Source organism: Rhodamnia argentea, chromosome 5, assembly GCF_020921035.1.
Source record: "Rhodamnia argentea isolate NSW1041297 chromosome 5, ASM2092103v1, whole genome shotgun sequence".
Taxonomy (NCBI): Eukaryota; Viridiplantae; Streptophyta; class Magnoliopsida; order Myrtales; family Myrtaceae; genus Rhodamnia; species Rhodamnia argentea.
In genome coordinates this window covers 22849555-22873277 of record NC_063154.1, presented here as the reverse complement: position 1 = coordinate 22873277, position 23723 = coordinate 22849555, and the positions used below count along the sequence as shown (strand labels likewise).

Sequence of the window (23723 nt, the reverse complement as noted above, 5' to 3'; positions counted from 1 at the left end):
TACCCGGGTGGTACCGATTAGTTACAACCGGATTTCGGATGCAGCATGTGCCTTTTGTCGGTGTAGACCGGATAGTGTTGATCATTTATATTTTGGATGCCACCACATAGCGTATCTTGCTTCATATTGGGCGGCCAAGTGCAATCTTGCATGGTATAATAGGCCTTGGCGGGATAATTTGCAGTGGGCCATGCAGCATATAGGTGGTCGCAGCTTCCACCAACAGATAGCCCGTTTCTCCGTTGGAGCACTTTGCCACATCATTTGGAAGATAAGAAACTAGATCTTGTTCCGTAATCAAACTCTCTATTTACCTACCATTAAGACGCATCCGGAGAAGGTTGTGAAGGATAAAGCGCTGACTTTCAAGCATGTTGAAGACACGCCTCGCAATAGGAGAATACAAGCCGGCCGGGCCATCGATCCTACTATTTTTGGCTGATAGGAGGGTCGTCCCATTTCCCTTTTCTGGTTGTATTTTGGTCGAGCTGTTTTGGCCGTTCCTCCTTCTTTTTCCATAGGGACCCTTGTCCCTCTTTTGGACCCACGACACTCTTGCACTCCTAATGACACCGACTAGTGTCATCACGAGTGCAAGACCCCTTTTTTGTAGTGTCGGGCTCCCTCTGCTCTTCTATCTACTCTTGTATAGCTGCGCCTTGGTTAAAGTCAATATATATCTTACCTTTACCAAATATATATATATATATATATATATATATATATAATCTTCTATTGTATTAAATCAGACAATAATTATTGCTTGAAAAGATTTTCACATTAAAATCTTGTACGAAACCCTATAGTAATAATGATATGTGAATGTCAAGTATGCAGGCATTTCATTCGAACAAGAGAGTACAGATCACACTTTTCAAGATGAAACTCTTTTTGGTAATACTCTCGGCATTCAATCATATAGAAAAAATCTAATAGCATGCGCCAGTTAGGAATCAGTTCTTTTAGATGGATTTGACCATAGGATGAACATCTCTTGGGCAAAATATTGTGAAAATATTGGTTTCTACTAGTTTTTTTACTAGCAATTTATCACAAAAATAAACCCATCAAGATCAATAACCTGCAGAGAAAAAGCTATATACGCCCTCCATTCATTCCTTAGTGGAACATTAAATTACAAAACAAGGTCTTGCCATGTATATTATAACCTAATCCAACGGTGAAATTAAGCTCATGTCCTATACCACAAAAAAGAAATTACTAAATGACCGAAATGGATGCATTAGCATGTACTTGTATGATTGCATCACTCTTTACTGTATACTTATGGTTAGTCTCTTCTACTTCGGTATTAGCCCGCTCAAGAACCCAATTGAGCGACCCAAGCGAGCAACTCAAGCCGATTCCTTTGAGCTGGTCCGATTGGTCTCGGCATGCGATTGCAACTTTATCGACTTCAAGTACTACACTGGGAACTCGCGCCGTTCTCTCTTCGCCGACCTACACTGCGAAGCATCCTCTTCTCGCTAGTCTATTGCCTGTTCCTAACTTCTTGAAGAGCCAAAGCGTTTTCCTTCTAAGGACGCTCATTAGAACTTTGCACCGGAGAATGGTGACTTCTTTGTGAATAATGTACAAATTCTTGGAGGCTTAGCGAATGGATTATATTTAAAGGATCCAGAAAAGAGAAGAAAATGTGGAATTAGAGTGGGATTAGGTTTTCTTTTTTGATTAGATTTGGGATCGAGAAGATTAATATAATTTAAAGGGTTCAAAAGATCTTTTAAGTTTGGAACTCCCGTCGGATTTTAAAACCAGATGTAGATGTCCAAAACTAAAAATAAGAGAATATTAGTCCTCTAGTTCATCTGATTTTCGCAATCTTAGTCACACTGACTTTTAACATTATCCAAAGTTATTAGTATTAGGCGTAATTTTCACAACGAAGTAAAGATGAAAAATCGGGAAATAGAAATCAAGACACAAGGTTTATGATGGTTCATAATTAAATTAGACTACATCAATTAGAGGATTTTACTATAATTAACACATCCTACTTCTTTGTTACAACTCTCGAGTAAGAAAGAGATTATAAATTAGCAGTAGTTATTCATGGGCAAAACACAATCCCGACAAAAGTGTTGATATTGCAACCATAATCAAATTAGAAAATAGACACAATTAGTATACGGACTTTTTCCCTCTACTTTGACAAAACAAAAAATAGAGGAATAAATGTATCTTTAAATAAAAAAAAGAACCGCCTTTTAATTTGAAGAAAAAGGAAAGAAAAAATGCAATAAAAATAAAGTGTTGAATCTTTGATTCCAGTGATTAGAGGATTAAGATTGCACCGAGAAAGTTTAAGCATCAAATGCAATCTCGGTTTACTTCGGTAAATTTTTTTCTAATTTATTCATTTTCAGTAAAACAAACGGACCCTAAATTAGTTTTACAAAAAATGGACAATTCAGAATTTTTTTTAAATGATCTCTTATATATCTTAACAGATGAATAAATTGAAAAAAAAAATCATCGTTCGCGAAAAAGGGAGGAGCAAAGCAGAATCCCTCCGAGGGCTGGTGAAGAGTTCATAATTAGGGACGAAGACTACTTTCAAAATCACAGGTGCTTCATCTTTATAAAGTAACGTATATAATCCATCTTAACGAATTAGTGTATTTGTATTTGTTCAATTCAGTCCTCGCATCAATCTAGTTTTGCCTTTTCTAAATTGAGAGGAAATGAATTTGAGCGGGAGCAAAAGAACTCGAAAGGGAAGTTGACTCCTACATTGATCACAAAGATGGTATAGACTTCTTTCCACTATCGTTACTTTTCGTAAGTTCGCAACTTCATAATTGGACATCCTTTAGTACTATGCTAACATCTATAATCGTGATGACAATCTTAACAAATTAAACTCCGGAGAAAACAATGTACCTAACACTGTATTACAGTCAAACATCAATTCATCATGTCCCATTTGACTTTCGTCTAACATATTGTTTGGTCTATCTTATTTCCCATTTATGAAATTCGCGTGTTGTTTTTCTTGCGAGGTGAGGCGTCATGATCTCTCTTTGTTCAAGTCTCATATTCATGTGATCTCAAGCCCAAGTTTTGCAATTGAATTTTCTACATGCTACCGACAGACGGATGATAAATTTGACTTTTGACACTGTTTGTGCTACAAACAACAATTCCATTAGACCCACCGGCTGGTAGCCACGCTGGTTTACACTCGGTTCCTTTTACGAGAGGTCCCGGGTTTAAAACTTCTTGGTGCCAGTGTCTTACCCGGGCACTGTGGTGGTGGGGTCCCGCGGTTGCCCCCAAGGACTAGTCGTGCTTCACCGCTGGTTTGAGCGCAAGCTCACCGGGTGTGCGGACACCTTGGTTACCAAAAAAAAAAAAAACAACAATTCCATTAGATTAAATCATACAATCATTACTGCTTGAAAAGATTTTTATAAGATTTTTACAATAAAATCCTATACCAAGTCTATAGCGACAACGATTTATCCGAACACCGATGTATCTACGCTTGAAATACTTGGGACAAGAATTGTTATCTGTCACATATACATGAAGGCATTCTATTTGAACAAGATAGTATCTTTTTGTTTAGAGGCCACTTGTGTCAAGATGAAAATTTTTTGTGACATCCTTGTCCCACATGGCTTAGGGAGTGGACCTTGGGATGATTTATATGGCCTTGGACCTTCTAAACTTGCAAGACGCGTTTTTCGAGGGTTGTATGGGCAGCCCTCGGAAGAACAAAATTGTGAGGACTGTGTGTCCAAAGCGGACAATATCTTGCAAGTGACGCAGTAGAAGCATGGTGGGCCCAAGCCGTTACAATTGGTACGCTGGTGCCATTGAGGGCATGGTGGGGACGATGTGCCGCTAAGGGGGGTAATGGGTCTCCTTAGACTCCCCGATGTGTTGCTAAGGGGGGCAATGGGTCTCCTTAGACTTGCAAGAAGCATTTTTTTAGGGTTGTATGGGCGGTCCTCGGAAGAACAAAATCGTGAGGACTATGTGTCCAAAACGGACAATATCTTGCAAGTGACTCGGTGGAAGCGTGGTGGGCCTAGGTCGTTACGGTTAGTGTGACGCAGTGGAAGTGTGATGGGCCGAGGCCGTTACGGTTGGTATCAGAGCCAACTCCCGACAGCATGTGTGGACCACGGTGGCGCTTGCTAGTACAGCTGAGGGCATAGCGAGGACACCGTGCCACTAAGGGGGGGAGTATGTAACATCCTTGTCCCACATGGCTTAGGGAGTGGACCTTGGGGTGGTTTATATGGCCTTAGACCTTCTAAACTTGCAAGATGCGTTTTCCAAGGGTTGTATAGGCAACCCTCGAAAGAACAAAACTGTGAGGACTGTGTGTCCAAAACAGATAATATCTTGCAAGTGACGCAGTGGAAGCATGGTGGGCCCAGGCCGTTACATTTTTGTTCAAAGATCATTATGTGCATGCGATCCTCTGGAAAAAAAAAAAAAGATCGTCTCATATGAGCCGCATTAGGAATCTCTTTTGTAAGTGCTTTTAGATGGATTTGACCTAGGATGAACATCTCCATTGCAGAAAAGGTTGTGAAAAATTCTGGCTTCTACTAATTTTTACGAGCAATTCATCACAAAATAAACACATCAATGCCAATACCTGCGAAGAAACTTCATTCATTCCTTCAAACTACAAATCATGCCTTCGGATGTACATTAGAACCTAATCCATGGCAAACACTAAGATCAAGTCCTATGGAATTACAATAAAAATACTAAACAACCGAATTAGACACATATGGCTTGTATGATCCCATCATTCTTGATCACACGATTATGGTTGGCCTCTCCAACTTCGGCCTTGGCCCATTCAAGAACCCAATTGAGCAACTCAAGTGAGCAATCCAAGCATAGCCCTGTGCGCCCGCGCCCCTCCGACTGATCTCCACATTAATTCAACAGCGCTTGCAACATTCTGCATTGCAAAAACTTCACTGGGATCTCACAATGTTCTCTCTCTTCACCAATGTACACTGCGAAGCATCCTCTTCTCGCTAGTTTCTTGCCGATTCCTAACTTCTCAGTGAGCCAACGCAGCTTTCTTCCGAGAATGGCCATCACAACTTTCCGGTGAAGAATGGTGAATCCTCAGGGAATTTGATCTCTAATCAGTAGGAGAGATATTGAGACTGTTAATGTAGAAGATTTTGGAGGCTTAACGAATGGATTATTTATACAGGGATAAACGTCGTGGAATCGGAGTAGGATTAGGTTTACTTTTCTAAATAGAATCGGGTGGAAGTAGCTTAATTTAATTTTAAGGATCTAAAAGAGATTTTAAGTTTTGAATGCTAGTGGAATTTTACAAACAGATAGAGATGTACCGAACTAATTATATAAAGAATTGTTTTGCTAACTATATCCACTAATTGCATATTTAGTGATAAAGCAAAGAAAATTTTGAATACAAATTGAAGGATCCTTGCCCTACGAATACGATTAGTTTTACTTTCGTTTTTCTTTTTTTATTTCTTAGCGGAAATTTTTCAATCCAAAAGTTTAAAATGATATATGAAGGGCAACCAAATGCATATAAGTAAACTTCATAGTCAAACAATGCATGTTAGTTTGATAGGTGGATGGAGATCATGCCTATATAAGAATCATATAAATCAGGTAGCTTAGGACATTTAAATCCATTTAGTTCTTTTCAGACAAGGGATGAATCCATAGTGACCATTAGCTTGGATGGTTTGTGTAAATGAGTTTTTACATTTTTCTTAGCAAAATATGAAGTCCTCTGATTTGTCCAACTTTCACAATCTTTATCGATCTGACATTAATGGTTAAGATACAAGTGTGAGTTATGTTAAAGAAGTTTCACATCGGGAAATTGGTGTGGTGTAGAACAGTTAATATATTAAAGTTGGTTCATAACTCATTGGCTTAAGTTTTTGAGTGAATGTGAGTCCAACAAAATATGCTGATGGACTCGGACTTGGACTCCCTCTTGGCCATGTCCCTACCCGAGGTATGGGACTTTTACTGTGCACTCTTGCCATTGTTTTTTTTTTTTTTTTTGGGGCCTAAGCGCTCCTACCATTAACATTGTTCAATTTCTTGACGTTGCACTCTTATCTTAAGCTAATAGACGAGCCAGCTTAATTGAAGAAAAAGGAAAAGCAAAAAAATGTAAAAAGAAAATAAATCCCAACGATGTTAAAATAGACTATTTTCGAGGTGATGGTTTAAATGGGGAGGAGTCCAGCCGAGGGGCAACTCTTTCCCCTGGTGCCCAAAACAAATCTGTAGATCACCCGGATTGTATACATAGGTTGTCGTTAATTGTACTCTTTAATTCTTTCTCAAGAATCCATCTCAATTTTCTTTTAAGGAGGGAATAATAACTTCCCACTAATAACTCCTTGCATTGCTTAATCTTCAAACATTACGAGGAATGAGTTCAAGGGAATGACATGAGATTCTCTACCAAGATGTGATTGGTTAGCAGATTTCCATACATAGTGTATAGCTACAGGACCTGTTTTTCTCCTTCCATTTCATTCTTTTCATAGGAATCGATTGATCTATTTCAATCAGGAAGATTTCCATTCCCAATTGGAATTGAAATCCGACACTTCTTCTAGTGGCCTCCCAAGTATTACGTGATCCAGTGAGGATTATCGATGACTAAATCAGGTTATGATTGTTGAATAGAGCACTTCATACACATGTAGGTCAAAGAATTTCGTTTACCATATTTCAATGGCAAACAAAAATCGGCTTTACTACTTCTATTGGGTGTCATGATTAATATGCCGCGAAACAAGTTTGCTCGAGCAAAAATCCTTGCGTAAGAAGAGATGACAGTTTTAGCTAAGCCTAAAGGCACAATGAAAACTATAGTGGTCATTTTTAGACCTGTCTGTTATTAGTTTTGTTATTTCTCTAAGATTTTACCACCTTAGTATGCATAACAGACTACTCAATATGAAATATTGAAGTTGCATATACTACAATGTCACGGTACAAGTGAAAAGATCCGTTGCAGTTTTCTATAGAGAGTACGAAACAATTAGAATCATACACACCGACCGCACTGGAAAAAGACTACTAGAGGAACTCTTCTAAGCATTATGAAGAACGACCCTAGCTCCCTAATTTTCCAACCAAAAAATTGCAGCAAGCCACAGTTCCTATAAGATTAAGATCACAAGAAAGACCCCTCCTACATTGAGTCTTTTGTAGTTCCAATCTTGCACATTGCTAAACCGGCGATGACATTTATTAGAACACCTCAAACTACACTTACTCAAATCAGCAACATAGACAAAACGAAACATGATGTGCTTTTTTCCTTTCCTAGATCTGGTCTATCTTTATATCCAAATAGCAAGTGCTCACATGTCTACAGGTCAGAGCTCATGGAACAGTTTAAGTAAGTTCATGGAACAGTGTAAGTAAGTAGGATCTGTCCTCTCAACTTGTATTGATATTGAGAGCCTCCACTGGCGTGACGACCATCCTCTGGCATTTTCCCCAAGTCCATCTCTTGGGTGGTCTGTTGAACATCATAGCTTGAGCATTGGATGGTTTAGGGCCATACTCCCTATTGGGGCCACCAAATTTGCTTGCGGCTTGTTCTTGGCTTTCCAGGGCCATCATCCTGAATTTCTTTGAATCCTTATGATCTTGGCTGGTGTCGGTCATCTGAGCCTTCATAAAAACTATATGCTCTGCTATGTCGTGGCATGATTCCTTCATTCAAATCGCTCAGGGAAAGGTTTCCTTCACATCCTCGAACTACCTGATCATACGAAGCTCAAATCTTATTCCACAATAGTAGACCAATTTGCATTGATTGTTCATGCTGGAACAAGATTTGAGCTTCGTGTAATTAGGTGGTTCGAGCAAACCTTTCCCTGAGCGATTTCAACGAAGGTGTCATGCCACGACAAAACAGAAAATATAATCATTATAAAGGCTCAGACTACGACCGCAGCCAAGGTTAGGAGGATTCAAAGAAATTCAGGACCTGATTTATGTAAGTTCTTCGAGTCAAATCCAAAAGGGAAACGAATCTTCCTAATAATATATTGCACAATCAGTTCGAATTCAAGTGTTCCTTTCAATGTTTCAGCAGAGTAACAAAATCCCAAAGGGAATGCAGCAACCATTCTAATGGTGATAAGTTGCTATGCTATTACTAACATCCTAGTGAGATTGATGCTAGCATTCCATCTTGAAAACAGCAGATGTGTTTGTTGGCATTGCCTCAACCAATCTGGATGATCAATTGATCATCTTAACGTGAACGTGTGGATGTGAACTTACAGCCAGATAAACAACACGAATAGAAACAAGTGTTCCTACTCGGTTTGATGAACGACAGATCAAACTCGAGACCCTTGGAGATAGCTGCAATGCTCAGATCATTACCTTGGTTCGACCACAGAGATGGGAGACTCGTGTCGCCGATGGGGAGGGGAACAAGCCAAGGCAGACGGACTGGGATGATGTTGGTGGAGAATGGAATCATTGAAGAGGCGCAGCAGAGGGGGATTTTCGCCGGAGAAGTGGAGCAGAGAGCATGGAGGCATTTCCAAGAAATCGCCGAAGCCACCATCATCAAGCTGCCCAACTCCTCACAGAAGACGGCATTCAGCCGCTCTTTCAGCGTCTACTTCCCGTGCTCCTCTGCCCTGGTCCAGCCCCGTCCGCCGGACATCTCCCAGCTCCTCTACCTCGTGGAGGTCCTCTCGTGTGAGCAGTTATGGAGAGAAAGCTCAAGAGCGAGATTTTTTTTTGGTTCTGCCAGGAAAACAGATTCTGTTGGGAGCGTGTTTGACTCAGCCCTGGAAGCCACGTTGCCTCCTCCTCTCTCCGTTACATTATTCACTCTCTTACTTTCTTCATTTGTATAAAAACCACAAATAAATATCATGCATTACAAATAGGTTATTATATTTATGGTGGTATTATCACTTTAGCATTTTGAAAGAAAATATATCCAAATCAATTTTGCAATAATACAGATAGATAATTATTTTTTTAAAGAGCTAGATTCTATAAGATTTAACACTTCAAAGTTCAAAATTGTAGGCAGATAAATCAAAATTATCGAATACAAAAATTAAACAATTCTTTTGTTAAAGAGAAAATTAACAAAAAAAAAGTTCTCAACCTTTTTGAAATTGTGCTAATTCAATCCATTTGGCCAGCGGGCGGTGACGTAAAAATATTTTAATATTTTTCTAATTATTTAATAATTCTTATGACTTTTTTCTTTTTATTTTTTGGGCTTGGGTCGGTAGGAAGGCTGTTGGCGACTCCGCTAGCACCTGGGTGAGGGCCACGACCTCGGCAGCAGCCAACGAGGGCATACAAGCCCTCACCTAGAGGCTGGTGGAGGTTGCCGGCCTTCCTACTAGCCCTAACCCCAAAAAAAAGAAAAAAGAAAAACAAGTAAGAAAAAAAATTTTTAAAAGAATAAAAAAATTAAAATTTTAAAAAAAAATTTGGCATGTCACTGCCAACGACACCACATCGGTGCTGGCCAACCAAATGGAATGAATTAGTACAATTGAAAAAGGTTTAGGACTCAATTGGCAAAAAAAAAAATTAGGACTGAATTAGCAAAATTGCAATAGGTTTAAAACTTTTTTTGTTAATTTTCCCTTTTATTAAAGCATCATTGACTCAAAATATAACAAATTTACTGGCAATTACGAGAGGAAAGAAATAAATACAATGGTGATTAAGTTAATTTATGCAAATAAGTCAGAATATTGAAACAAAGGAGACTAAGAATGCACAACTAGTTTTTGAAACGTGAATTCCCTTAAGGCATGTGTTGACTGTGTAAATTCTTTTTATCTTTATTTTTGCAAATTAAAGGCTTATTTGTCAAATTAAAGTCATGTTAGATGCGACAACACAATACAGAATGCAATGATATGGTTTGTAAAGATATGGTTGGTAACTGTCATGAATAAACTATATAAAATGCATTTCTTTTTTTTTCTTTTTGGTGGAAAATATAAGTATCATAAAATAGATGAAGTACAGCACTTTAGAGGCATCCCCCAACATTACAAAGGAAGCTAATAATTCGAAAAGATGGAGGTAGGAAGTCTCCATATAGTAGCCAAGACAACATTCGTCGGGGAAGGTCTCATATTTTGATAAAACGAAGCTCGACCTCTTACATTTTTACACACCTTAACCAAATTAATATGGAAGTCAGCTGACTTGTTATGAAACCATCTCACATTGCGCTCCATGCAAATGCAATATACGGTTGCTATGAAGGATAACTTGAGAAGTCTAGCCGCCAAGCCTTTGCCCTTTAATGCACTAATCATCCATTGGAGTTCCTCATTCCATCCTCCTAAAGGGCACCTTATCCCATGTTGAGCTAGGATACGGTGCCATATGCAGCTTGTCCATTCACACTAGAAGAACAAATGTGATCTGTCTTCTATGCTAGCCCTGCAGAAATCACATTGGGTATCTGCTGTAGGTAGCCATTGTGAGATGATCCGAACTGCTAGTAATCTATCTCTATATACTAGCCAATCAATAAAACTGTGTTTACTAATGCCGCTGGTCTAAATTAAGTTATACCATGCTACTAGGGGTCTCACTTGTCTAAGCTCGTCATTTGTATCTCGACAAATATACATTGAGCTAGAACAGGTCGCAATTTAAGGAGACATCGCCAACTCCAAGCCATATTGCCCTTAATGTCAAGCTACATAAATGGGGTGCATATGCATTTGATGTTGTGAACCCATATACTCCAAAGGAATGGATGATTGATGAGGTTCCACAGCATGCGGCCTAACAATACTTTGTTCCATATGTTCAAATCGATAATCTGTCTTTTAGATGAGCAAACTACTTGCCATGCAACCTTGTGTGAACCCTGATTTACTGTATTGCTAGCCCAAAAGAAATGCCTAATCATCTTCTCAACCTTGTAAATAGTCTGCCTTGGAAGTAGGAATATTTACGTCCAATAGGTGCATATAGAAATAATGACCGATTTGACTAATTGTAGACACCCTATGTAACTAATGTGCTTCATGCCCCAACACTCAATTTTCTTAAAGATCTTGTCAGTTAAACTCTTACAGTCTGCGTGTGTGAGCCTTTTGGTAAAAAGGAGAACGCCCAGGTATCTAATAGGGAGGATACATGTGGAAAAGGGTGTATGGTCCAGTATAAGGTGTTTCTCGTCCTCATCCAACCCAGAGAAAAAGATTTGGCACTTACATGCACAAAGTGTCTCCAGGGTGTGAGAAACGATGAAGAGGGAGTATGGGAAAATAGATTTATCTGCTCATGATGGTGTGGATTGAATTGGGGTAAGGGACAATACATGTAAATGCTAGGGGTATTAGCGGAAAGTAAAAGTGGAAGAGCACCCTCCATTTTTTTTTACCCTTTTTTTTTATGGTAGTAGTATATTTTGAGGTTTAGAGAGACATTAATACTCATTTAAGGGGAAATTATGAAAATATCAAACTATTTGATATGATAATTGGTCAATGTAGCTTTTGAAGGGATGCTTCGCCAATGGGGGTACGACGATTATCGTGCACCCCGTCCTAGCCAATCTCCCATTGGATCAAGGACGACCATTTCGCAGATTATGTCCATTTTGACTTCGAAAAGGTCTTGGACCGTAAGATGGGCCAAATAATAATAAATTTGAATTATTAAAATAATAATAATAAATTTGAATCCATATAGATAATTAAGCTCGAACTGATGACTCCTCGCAAAACAAAAGAAAATCCTTTTTTGATGCTACAAATAATTGACAATGTATTTTAATATGTATAAAGTGTGGACTATTTAGTAGACAAAAGAAGCATCCGTACTAGTAGATTTTTGAAAGTCGATAAGCTTAAAAAAAATCTATTGGTAAACAAAAGTTTCCAATTACTTATTTTTTAGTAATTTGTTTGTAACTTAACGATATTTTTATGAATTACTATATATTTTTAGTGTACAAATTACCAATTTTTCTTATTTTTATCGACTTTCATTTGACTTTCTTATCGACAAATTAAATTTACTAGCCGTGCCACGTAGGATAGCCGATGTTGACTGAACTACTATGTTAGCAATTTCATTCTGAAATTGACCGAATGAATTACATTGAAAAATAGTAAAAAAGTTTAGCACAATATTAACCAAATTGTAAAGTTTTGAACTGAATTTTTGGCTCTACAAAAGATTTAGGTCGTTTTGGATCATCTTCCCCCTCAACTGATTACACCTGAAGTACTTGTTTGGAAAGTTTAGCTTAATGGAATATGTCGGCTCGAAGTATTGAGAGACTATGGAGGGGAAGGCATCTTGTCATGATGCAGATTGTCATGCTCTCATGCACGTAGTTAGTAATAGAAATATCAGATTGAGTTTTTTCCAAAAACTAATTTTTTTCAAAAATTTCAAATCAAAATAAACAAGAACACAATTGGAAAGAAAAAAAAAGAAAGTGGACAGATCAAATAGCTTTTGATATTTAGCGCAAAATATCTATCTCCAAAGTCAAAGAGCAACTCAGAATTTTCTATATTTGAAGAGATCTATTGCGCCCTAGTCACTTGATTGATGGTCGTAAAACAGTACAAATCCGAATTCGTCTTCTCGGATCTACTAGGGGACATTGTAATTCTTTGCCCTAATTGAACCCAAGTGCGCACCTGGGAAAAGATGGTCGTTATGTTGATGCACGCTCCTTGGTCTCTTCTGCTTCATTCTCGGTATCTTCCCACCTGTCAATAATGCCAGATCCCCTTCGATTTCTTCCCTCGATAGCGCCACCGGAAACTTCTTTATCCTCTTCGGAATCTCCTTCTTGCTTTCCATTTCTTCGGCCTTGTCCACTGGACTTGGGTTAATTCCAGCAGTACTACCGTCGCTGTCCGCATTTTGCCTTTTGAAACGAATTACCAATCTCTGTTTACGCTCCGAATTCTTTGTCGCGGGCATACCATTTGAAGTAGCTGGGGAAACACAAAAGGTTTTCTCGCTTGGAGGAACCGGAGGACCATGGCATACTTCCATGATTGACGAGCAAAACCATGGGGAATAAGATGGCGATTAGGGTTTAGTTGAGGTAAGAGTCCCAACTCTACATGAAGACCTAATAGAATTCGGCTTTTACGATTTGAATGCGTCCAAAATCTGAAAAATCACCTGTTTTTAAAACTTGATTGGCATTGAAACGAAGAAAAAAAAGTTCTTTATATAAAACTTTTTTTCTTTTTTCTTTTTCTTTTTTCCAAACAGAGGGTATTCTAGTCATAGTGCATTGATTAACAATTTTCTCAAGTTCGCAATTATTTTGAAAATTTTGGTGAACCGGAAAATAACATGAGAACGTAGGAATTTACAAGGGAGATATGACTTGGTGCTCATTAGATTGCAGGAAGCCCCAACCTGGTTGGAAGGGAAAACTTAAGGAGAAACAAAGCCAACCCAAATATTACTCCAAATAAATTACATAATTTTGAATTTTACTACTAATCCGAATTTTAATGACATTGGATTCTTTCGTACAATGTTACTAAGAAAAAGATCTTGGTAAGCATACTACGAAAAGTTTCAATATTTAAAAAGATACTGATTATGCCCTTGAAAAAAACTGTTAATGCATCGACAATACAATTTTTCACTAATTACTTACTTAACAAGTGCCTTAAAGGAACTCATATAACAATTTCTTAAAAAAAAAGTTCAAAAAGAGTCTATCTTCATTGAACTATGAATAAGTAACTCATGTATAAAATCCTTATAGTCTATCATCTGTCACTATCTCTATTAATAATGCTTGAGAATTATACAGTCTATATGGAAGAACATATGGTTTCTAAATTTACATTTTGGGCTTTCTTAACATCCACATGGAAATCTTGTATTAAGAAAATTTTCTAGGACTGACTTTATTTATTTACACTAGCAAAGGCACATAATTGTTGGGTGTGTGCAAAAAAACAATTGATATTTAAAAGATCAAGTAAAGTCACTATATGTAAAAAAAAGTATTGGTAGAGATACACTCAACAAAGAAATTGTGTGGATACCCATGGGAAGAAAAGAATACTTCATGATCTTGAATTATTCTAGGACGGTTGTTCTAAATTAGAAAATACTAAATTTTAAGTATTGAAGCATGTGAGAGGTAAGAACAAATTTATAATTTTATGCATTTGTCAAGGGGGCATAGTATATGTAAAATACATAAATGTCGATATCAATTTATGCAATTATTAAGGATGAAGAGTGAATACAGTACTTTCCATAAGAGAATGTTTTGAGATTTGGCAATTCCTCAAGGGACAAGGAAGTTAACAAAGGGAACTCTAAAGGGTCAGTGGTTTCAGCTTCTTGATTCTTCTTATTGCACTTCAAGAATTTCGTCCATCAATTTACAACTCGCCATTTCTCTTTCTTTTATTTTCCCAAATGCTTTAGCCATGGAAGAAGAAAGAAGAAACCTTAGGTTCTCATAGTTTTGCACCTTCAGTGTCCCTAAGTTTTAAGTTTTGAAAATACAATGTTCTTCATGGATTTTTGTTCCATATGTGACCTAGATATAGTGAGTCACTCAAAGTAAATTCTCTCAATGGGGAAAGAATATTGACCTTCCCACTGGCTGTCAATCCTTCTAGGCCAAAGACTTTGCGTATTAATTGACATCTTTCAATGGTAATGGCTTTCAACCTTTGTAGCTTTATTAGCTGCAAAGGGTGAATAAACCTAGACTATCATAATAATGCTTGTAACTAGAAATATGAGTTTCATGAGAAATAATAGTAAAGGGAATAATCTCATTCAATAGACTTAAAGATAGTTACAAAAAGCGGAGCAGTGATTTTTGAATTTTAACTTATTCCCCTTTAAATTTATCAACTTTGCACTTACTTATCATTTACCTGTTATGTACTTGGAGTCCATTGGATATATAATAAATAGACAGAATTCATAGTCCCTAAAATATGGGAGTTATTATATTTACTCTTACATTTTGTGCTTTCTACCTAAACTTTCTAAATTCATGGCATAGGCTCAATTGATATTTTCAGTCATTGACCGCGATTATATATAATACCTCGGACTAATTATTTTCTACCAGATAGTCATGAACCAAATTGGAAAACACGGAAAACTGTACTTTTAATTGATTTGCAGGTGTAATTTGAGCCAAGCATTTTATCCAAAGTATTTTTTTCAAGAAAATGCATGTCTTATCGAAAGATTGAAAGCAAAAAATTATTATAATTATGAGAGAAATACTAAGGTAGTCAGATTTTGTTGGCCATAAGCACTTTATGGGCATCAAAATAAATTTCATCAGTGGAATTATTTTACCCATATAAAGACCTAAGATGCGCTTCAATATCAGAAAGCAAATGAATTGCTTGATTCAGCAAATGGCTTTAGCCGAGCATCATGCTTTTGCGGTTTGGCTCACATGATAAACACAATTGTAAGAAGTAATTTGAAAAAAAGGGTTTTCATTTTTTATACTGGCAGATCGGTTAAAGCAATTGCTACATCAAACCGATAGTGCACAGATGAATGTCAAATGTGTTTCTAATTAATACTTTCAAGCAATATTTTGGTTTGGAAGAGTCACCATTTTTGTTTTTTAATTGAAGAGCCAGAAGAAGAAGGTGTCCTTCGACTAGCGCAGCTCGAGCGTGTCCAAGACCACCAAGGTTTCAGCGGAGAATCAGTAGCTGCAACAGGAGGTGGGAAGCGAAGACGGGCAAGTCTGGAGGTGCACTTCGAACGCGTCGTTTCATAGCAACCTCGTTCGAGAGGAAGTCACGGCTTCTGACGATGGTCTGCACTGTTGTTCCTAAAGACAAGGAGTGACTCCCTCTTCAACGAGCTATTGTGCACATCGATGACACAGTTATCCAGATTAACATTGTCGACACCGCCAAGGAGGATGGTTCTTGCGACCAAGAAGGCTCAACGATTCGCACTTGAGTCTTAGTAAGGACGGAAGAATTGGAGGCACAGAATATTCAGTTTGGGATGTCATAATTTTACCGAAAATCGAACCGAAAACTGAACCAAAATTTCGTGCATTTTCATTTCAGTTTATTTTTTGATTCGGATAATGGAAAAAACCACGTGTCTTTTTTCAATTCGGATTATATCGATTCAGCAGTTATGACCAAATTGAACCTCAAAATATAAAAACAGTAAACCACTCAAAGATCTTTAACGACACATAAAAGTAAAAAAGTACTAGGGGTGTCCGAAGGGATTTATCGAAACCGAATCAAACGATTACACAGAGAATAAAAAAAAATTGGAATGATGCACGAGATTACCCAAATTCACCCTGAGATTACCCAAGTTCACCCCAAGATTAGGGCTATGTCCTGCAAAGAGATTTCACTATTTTTGTCGGTTACAGCCAATTCTTACAAATACAATGATAAAACCGAGCAAAATATATATGCCCCAAAAACGGGCTAAAAAACCTAAAACTTCTTAATTTCAACTATACGGGCCAGCTTAAATAAAAGCCCAAACCCGTAGAGGTTTCGGGGGGGCTGCCCCTGCCCGCTTACCGGCGAGCGGGGTAGCCGTCCGTCGATCGAGCAGCGGAACCCTCGTCGGGAGGCGCTGCCCCCGAACCCTCGCATCCCTTGCGTAGGGGTCACATGTCATTGGGTAACACTTCAGTTTTCCTAAACTCACGTGGGCATACCCGGTGTGAGAAACAAGGGTCTCCGAAGTATTCGCCAACTTCAACATTCTCCCACTTGGTGGATACTTCGCGCAAATAAGAGCCCTACCAATATCATTCTTCTTCAATCCAATCGCAGTAGAGCACCATTCAAACTTCGCACTTGTGACGGCTTTAGTAAGGAAGTCTGAACTATTTTCTACCGTGTCGACCTTTACAAGTCGAACCGCATTCTTCTCCACTTTTTCTACGATGAAATGATATTGAATATCAATGTGCTTTATGCGTGAGTGAAACGCCGGATTCTTGGCCAAATAAATAGCCTTTTGATTATCACATCTCACATCTACAACACCTTGCTCAAAACCGAGCTCCGAGCACAACCGCCGTAACCATACGGCCTCTTTTCCAGCATGAGTAAGAACCATATACTCAGCCTACGTAGAAGAAAGCGCTACCACGCTTTGCCTCCTACTCATCCAACTCAACGCAGCACTAAACAATGTGAAAACAAACCCGCTAGTGGACCGTCTACTATCAATATCTCCACCCCAATCTGCATATAAATGGCCTATAATATCAAGCATGTTTCCATTCCCTGTACCTTCAAAACATAAAGAAAAATTCAAAATTCCACGAAGATACCTGAAAACTCTTTTGATCGCATTCTAGTGTTCTCTACTTGGGTTAGACATATATCGGCTCAAGACTCCCACTGCTTGGGCTATATCCGGACGAGTGCACACCATAGCATACATCAAGCTACCCACTGCACTCACGTATGGAACTCGGGCCATCTCCTCAACTTCCTCATCCGTTTTGGGACGGTGTTCCGCAGATAACTTGGTCCCTAAAGGTATAGGGGTACCAACAGGCTTGCAGTCTATCATATTGAATTTCTTCAAAATTTCTTTGATGTATTTCTCCTGCCCTAGCCACGACTTCCGTTTCTCACGATCCCTCCTAATCTGCATGCCCAAAATAAAATTTACGGGCCCTAAGTCTTTCATTTCGAACTTTTTAGCAAACAAACTCTTCACCGACTTCTCCATCTTCACGCTATTTCCGATCAACAACATATCATCCACATATAGCGTGAGAATGACAAACCGATTGCCCGTCCTCTTCACATAAACACAATGGTCAGAATTTGAACGCACAAAATCAAGTTGGAGCATATACGTGTCAAACTTCTGGTACCACATCCTCGGTGACTGCTTCAGCCCATATAAGGACTTTTTTAATTTGCACACTAGATTCTCTTTTCCTTTTACTTCAAAGCCTTCTGGTTGCCTCATACATATCTCCTCATCCAAGTCCCCATGAAGGAAAGTTGTCTTGACATCTATCCGTTCTACCTCAAGATCATATGCAGCTGCTACGGACAAAACAAACCGTATCGATATTAACTTCGCCACGGGAGAGAAACTCTCGTCATAATCAACACCCTCGATCCGAGAGTACCCCTTGGCTACAAGCCTAGCCTTGTACTTCTCTGTAGTCTCATCCGGTTTCAGCTTTCGCTTGAACACTCATTTACAACTAATTGCCTTTCTATCCTTAGGCAATTTACACAAGCTCCAGGTTTCATTTTTATCAAGCAACTGCACCTCATCTATCATTACGAGCTCCCACTGATTCGCATCATCCATGGATCTTGCCTCTTTTACGTAACTAGGATCATCTCCTATAATGCTCAAAGCATAAAACGTACTCAAAGCACTAAGGGAGTATCGAAGTGGTACCTTTCTTTCCCACATCGATCTCCCGAGAGCCGGCATGCTATCTGTATCCGAGTCTTCATCCGAATCTACATCCTCGACTTCATTAATCGAGTCCCCTTGCTCCGATTCAGAATCGGATTCTACTGGCGTGCCTTATGAACCATCTCCATAGTTTCAGTTTTAGGACTTTCTTCAAGTACTACCACTTTTTTGGGCTCATCCCCTTTACGTGTGCCAACCTGGGATTGTGATTCACGAAATACGACATCCCCGCTGTATACAATGGTCTTTGATTCTGGATTTCACAGCTTATAGCCCTTGACCCCTTCCTTGTATCCGACAAATATGTTCTTCTTAGACTTATTGTCAAGCTTACCCCATTTCTCCTTGGGTACATAAACATATGCATCACACCCGAACACCCGAACATGTGATAGACTCGGCTTTTTCCCAAACACTGCCTCATATGGTGTACGATCCTTCACCGATGAGGTCGGTGACCGGTTTGTTCAAATAATAGGCCGTGGCTACGGCTTCCGCCCAAAATTCCGTTTCCAAACCTGCCCAACTCAGCATGCATCTCGCCTTTTCTATGAGTGACCGATTTACCACGTCGGCCACCCCATTCTGTTGGGGGTGTATATGGAGTTGTCTTCTGCCTTGCAATACCATTATCCACACAAAATTACTCGAACTTTTCCGAACAGAATTCACCTCCGTTATCCGTACGAAGGACCTTGATCTTCCCGCCCAATTGATTTTCAACCAAAGCATTAAATTCACGAAATTTCTCGAATACATCCGATTTACTCTTAATAAAATAAATCCAACTATATCTCGAAAAATCATCTATGAATGATACATAGTACCTGGATCCTCCAATAGATGGAGTCGGAGTAGGTTCAAAAACGTCGTCGTGAATCAGCTCGAAAACCTCAGCTGCTCTCGTACCGGTGTGTTGGAAGCTAACTCGGTTCTGTTTTCCATGAATACGGTGTTCACGGAACCCGAAACCCATAGAGCATTTTGGAACTCCTTCTACCATCCGACTCGAAGCTAAGGTCGACGGCCCCTTCTCACCGATGTGCCCTAACCTTTGATGCCACAACATGGACATATCATGTCCATCTTCCTTGGTCTTTTCATAAACAAACCCGCTACCAACGATTCTTGTTTCCCCGAGCAGCTTGCACAATGTCCCATAACGGACTCCTCGTGCAATCACAATAGAACCTCGAGTCATCTTGCACGAATCTTTATCACGACTAAAAGTAACCCCCGAATCGGCCATCGTACCGACCGATAACAGATTTCTACTCATCAAGGGTATGTGCATCACGTCCGGAATAGTCTTCACGGTGCCATTACTCATCCTCGGTTTCACCATGCCACGCCCGATAATCCGAACTGCAGTATCATCTTCGAGCATGACATCCCCCCATTATATTGCTCATATTCACAAAACCGGTGTCTATGAGGCGTCATGTGATATGAAGCACCGATATCGATCAACCAGATATCCTTGTCCGATTGCGCCATACATGCAGTAGCCAAATACGTATCTCCTGCATCGACCTCCTTTTTACCGGAGGATGATTCAGGTGATTTAGCTTCTTTCTTAAAAACCGGCTTGTTTTTATAGTCTCGCTTCACATGGCCTCATTCTTCACATCTCCAACACTGTACCCTCCTCTCCCTACTCTTCGATCGCCCACGAGATTTGGACCTGGACCCTTTTCGATTCAGAGTCTTCTCTGCTGGCCTTCCTCTAGCCGCCAATGCCTTTTTACCGGAATTTCCCGATCCCTTTCTTCGTGTCTCCTTCGATAACAAAGCAGAACACACAATTTCATATGATAATTCCTTATCCCCACCACCAATCACCACAATCAAGTTATCCCATGAATTCGACAGTGAACAAAGTAGTGTTATCGCCTTATCATCATCCTCGGACTTAACACCAATTGATACGAGTTAACTAATCACCGTGTTAAAGCTATACGGATGTGCAGAAAATGAGTCGCCCTCATGCATCCGAAGATTATACAGCTTTTTTCTCAAAAATAGCTTATTAACCAATGACTTACTTTGATACAGCGACCAGCTTCTGCCACAAATCTTTGGCTGTAGGTTCGCTCATCACGTTCGTCAGAATCGAGTCCGTGAGACAAAGTTGAATCAAACCCTTTGCTTTCCGATCAATCCGATCCCAGTCTTCAATCTCCTTTGGATCCGCCCTTTTGGAAGACGTGTCGTCATCCTTCCCCGCTTCCTTGCTTGATTCCTTTATCACGACACCAGGATTCGCAGCAACGGGACTTTCCGTTTCGATTGCCGACCAAAGATCTCGATCGCAAAGTAGATCTTCCATCTTCATCTTCCACGGATCGAATTGCGTCCCATCGAATTTTTCGATCTCAATCCGTGACCCTCCCGACATCTCCGATAAACCCTAATCTCTTTAACACAAGGCTCTGATACCAATTGAAGGGATTTATCGAAACCGAATCAGATAATCACACAGAGAATCAAGAAAAATTGGAATGACGCACGAGATTACCCGGGTTCACTCCAAGATTAGGGCTACGTCTTGCAAAGAGATTTCACTATTTTTGTCGATTCTGACCAATTCTTACCAATACAATGATAAAACCAAGCAAAATATATATGCCCCAAAAACGGTCTAAAAAACCTAAAACCTCTTAATTCCAATCATACGGGCCAACTTAAATAAAAGCCCAAATCTGTAGAGGTTTCGAGGACGCTGCCCCCGAACCTCCACTTGCTCACCGGCAAGTGGGGCAGCTGTCCGCCGACCGAGCAACGGAACCCCCGTTGGGAGGCGCTGCCCCCGAACCCCTGCCCGCCGACCGGGCAACGAGACACCCGTGTCGAGGGCGCTGCCCCAGAACCCCCGCATCACGCGCGCATGGGTCACATGTCGTTGGGTAACACTTCAGTTTCCCTAAGCTCACGTGGGTGTACCCGGTGTGAGAAATAAGGGTCTCCGAAGTATTCGCCAACTCCAACAACGTCGACGGGGATGTCCCTTACGGGGAACCAGAGGAAGAGCTCCTAGGCGGAGACGCCAGACAGCCCGTTGATCTCGTCGAGCTGAAGGGTTCTGGTAACATCGAGGTCGTAATGGACCTCATTCTCGAACCTGGCATTGGAAAGACTGTGTCAAGCCGACTCCAAATTGGCCGATGGCAGGATTGATACTATGCCCTTGGGGAGGAGGCCGTAGGTCCGGAGTTGGTCATAGATCGTGTCGGAGGCCTCCGAGGGAGCCGCAAGAGTGAACAGTATCATTTGAGGCGAGTAATGGACAGTCCAATCGGGTTTAGGACATGGCGATCCATCTTCTTCAACAGACGAGAGAGTGAGAGTAGAGAGAGAGAGAGGAGGGCCTGTTGAAAATGGAGTTTCCGTGAGAAGGTCTGTTTGCTTTTTTGCTGCTTCAATAAAAGCAAAAATACCAAAAAAAGAAAAACAAAAAATTGGACCAAACCGAATCGAACCGGATCAAGTTATTGGTTCAAGTGTCTAACTATTCGATTCAATTTTATTGAGAATACGAACTAAACTGATTCCTTGACACGCTACACACTTGACTAGATTCAAAATATGGCCAATCCGAAAATGCCACCTCTAAACACGAAGACTTGAATTAATTGTTAAGCTGCACAAGGACTTCTCCACTTCCTCAAAAGTTCATCATACACATGTAACTTCCTGGCCTTGGAAAGGCTCAGTTTCAATCTTGACAATGTGGAAGAGGACAATTTGATTCCTCTTTCGCCCAAGTACTCGGCATATTTGACTGCTTCAGGGAGCCTGTCCAGATCAAGAAGCCCCGCGATCAAAGTATTTCCAGTCTCATCCAAACCGGACCTGTAGTACTCGACCATCCACTTCCAAACCTTCGTAGCCGAGCCATGGTCTCGCGCATCTGTAAACATACTGGCAGCTGCATTGCAATTGGCCAGGCTCGGCACGCATTCATTTTTCACCATCTCTGTAAACACCCTCGAGGCCTCCTTTAGTTTCCTACATTTGATCAAGAACTGAAGCAAAATATTGCAGGTTCTGTCGTCTGGAAATGTCCCATTGTAGACCATTTCATCCAACAGCCTCTCGGCTACATCGATGTGGTCGGTGTGACATTGTAAAGCTATCATCAAATTATACATTTCCGTATCTGGTCTACACCCAATTCTTCCTACCATAGCTTCCCATAGAAAGTCGGCTCCTTTAGAATCATTACGCTTTGTACACTCCTCCAATGCGCTCCGAAAGAACTTCATACCTGGATAACACCGGTGATCGCTCATCGTCCACATATATTTCAATGCTTCACATATCCCACCAGGACCCTTCAGCAAAGTACACAAGAACGAGCTATAGGCAGGCACGTTGGCCGGATCCCAACCAATTTCTCTCACCATCTCAGTGAAAGTCCGCCTAGCACCAGTCACATTCCCTTCATTCTCCCAACCTTCCAACAATATGGCATACGTATCCGCGTCCGGCCTAGTCCTCTCCTTCACAATCCATAAGAAGTCCACTGCATCCAGAGTCTTACCGTCCCTACAAATCGCACTAAACAGCGAATTCAATGCTGCAACATCAGGCGGCATGCCATATTGGTCCATCACTTCGAAAGTCATAATAGCTTCTTGCAAGCTACCAGCAATCACATAGCTACTGAAAATGGAAGCGAAAGTGGCGAGCGAAAGCAGCCCTTTCCTATGCACCGACTTCACAGCATCCCACATTGCATCAAACAGAGAGTTCTTACCCAACATGTCGACAACCAAATTCCAAGCGTACGGGCTGTGGTCGTCCTTGAGCTGGTGCCCGGACCACCTGAAGAAATTGCTGGCGGAGCCCGGGAAGCCGTAGGTCAACTTGAGCACCTCCTCGACATCTTCTTGCCGGACTCGAATGCCGGAATCTTCGAGGACCTTCTCGACGACAAGGGAGGGGGTGTTGGCGATGATTTCGCACAAAACCCTGATCTTGGTTGGCAAATTGGGGATGTCGAGGTATGAATTGAAAGTTTGCTGCTTGGCCAATTCTTGTTTTGAGGTGATACGATGGCCTTGATAATAAGGACGGGGGTACGTGGGAGGTTTTGATTTTGAGCTTGAATTTAGAGAGACACGGTGCTTCTTGTCGATGGGCGAACTTGACGGTGGGGAACGAGAACCAGCACGATGGAAATCCCGGTATGGTCTCTTTCTGCCGCCGGCCATTGATCTCTTGGGTAGCTACGCAGATTGCAGAGGGTT

The 23723-nt window shown here is 40.4% G+C and overlaps 2 protein-coding genes across 2 annotated transcripts; both read right to left on the bottom strand.

Annotated features, from left to right (window-relative positions):
• Positions 1 to 4810: 4810 nt before the first annotated feature.
• LOC115731385 (pentatricopeptide repeat-containing protein At1g77360, mitochondrial-like) lies at positions 4811 to 23723 on the bottom strand. Its single transcript, XM_048279423.1, has 3 exons — positions 22040 to 23723; positions 15913 to 16035; positions 4811 to 4821 (listed from the first exon to the last, which is right to left on the bottom strand). Exon 1 carries the CDS (start codon positions 23685 to 23687, stop codon positions 22107 to 22109), a length of 1581 nt encoding a protein of 526 aa, XP_048135380.1. The 5' UTR covers positions 23688 to 23723; the 3' UTR covers positions 4811 to 4821; positions 15913 to 16035; positions 22040 to 22106.
• On the bottom strand, positions 12649 to 13059 carry LOC125315250. The gene has a single exon (XM_048279699.1). It carries the CDS (start codon positions 13057 to 13059, stop codon positions 12649 to 12651), a length of 411 nt encoding a protein of 136 aa, XP_048135656.1.

Excerpts from the sequence above, each read along its gene's own strand:
- LOC125315250 (XM_048279699.1), bottom strand. The coding sequence starts at position 13,059 with ATGGAAGTATGCCATGGTCCTCCGGTTCCTCCAAGCGAGAAAACCTTT.
- LOC115731385 (XM_048279423.1), bottom strand. The coding sequence starts at position 23,687 with ATGGCCGGCGGCAGAAAGAGACCATACCGGGATTTCCATCGTGCTGGT.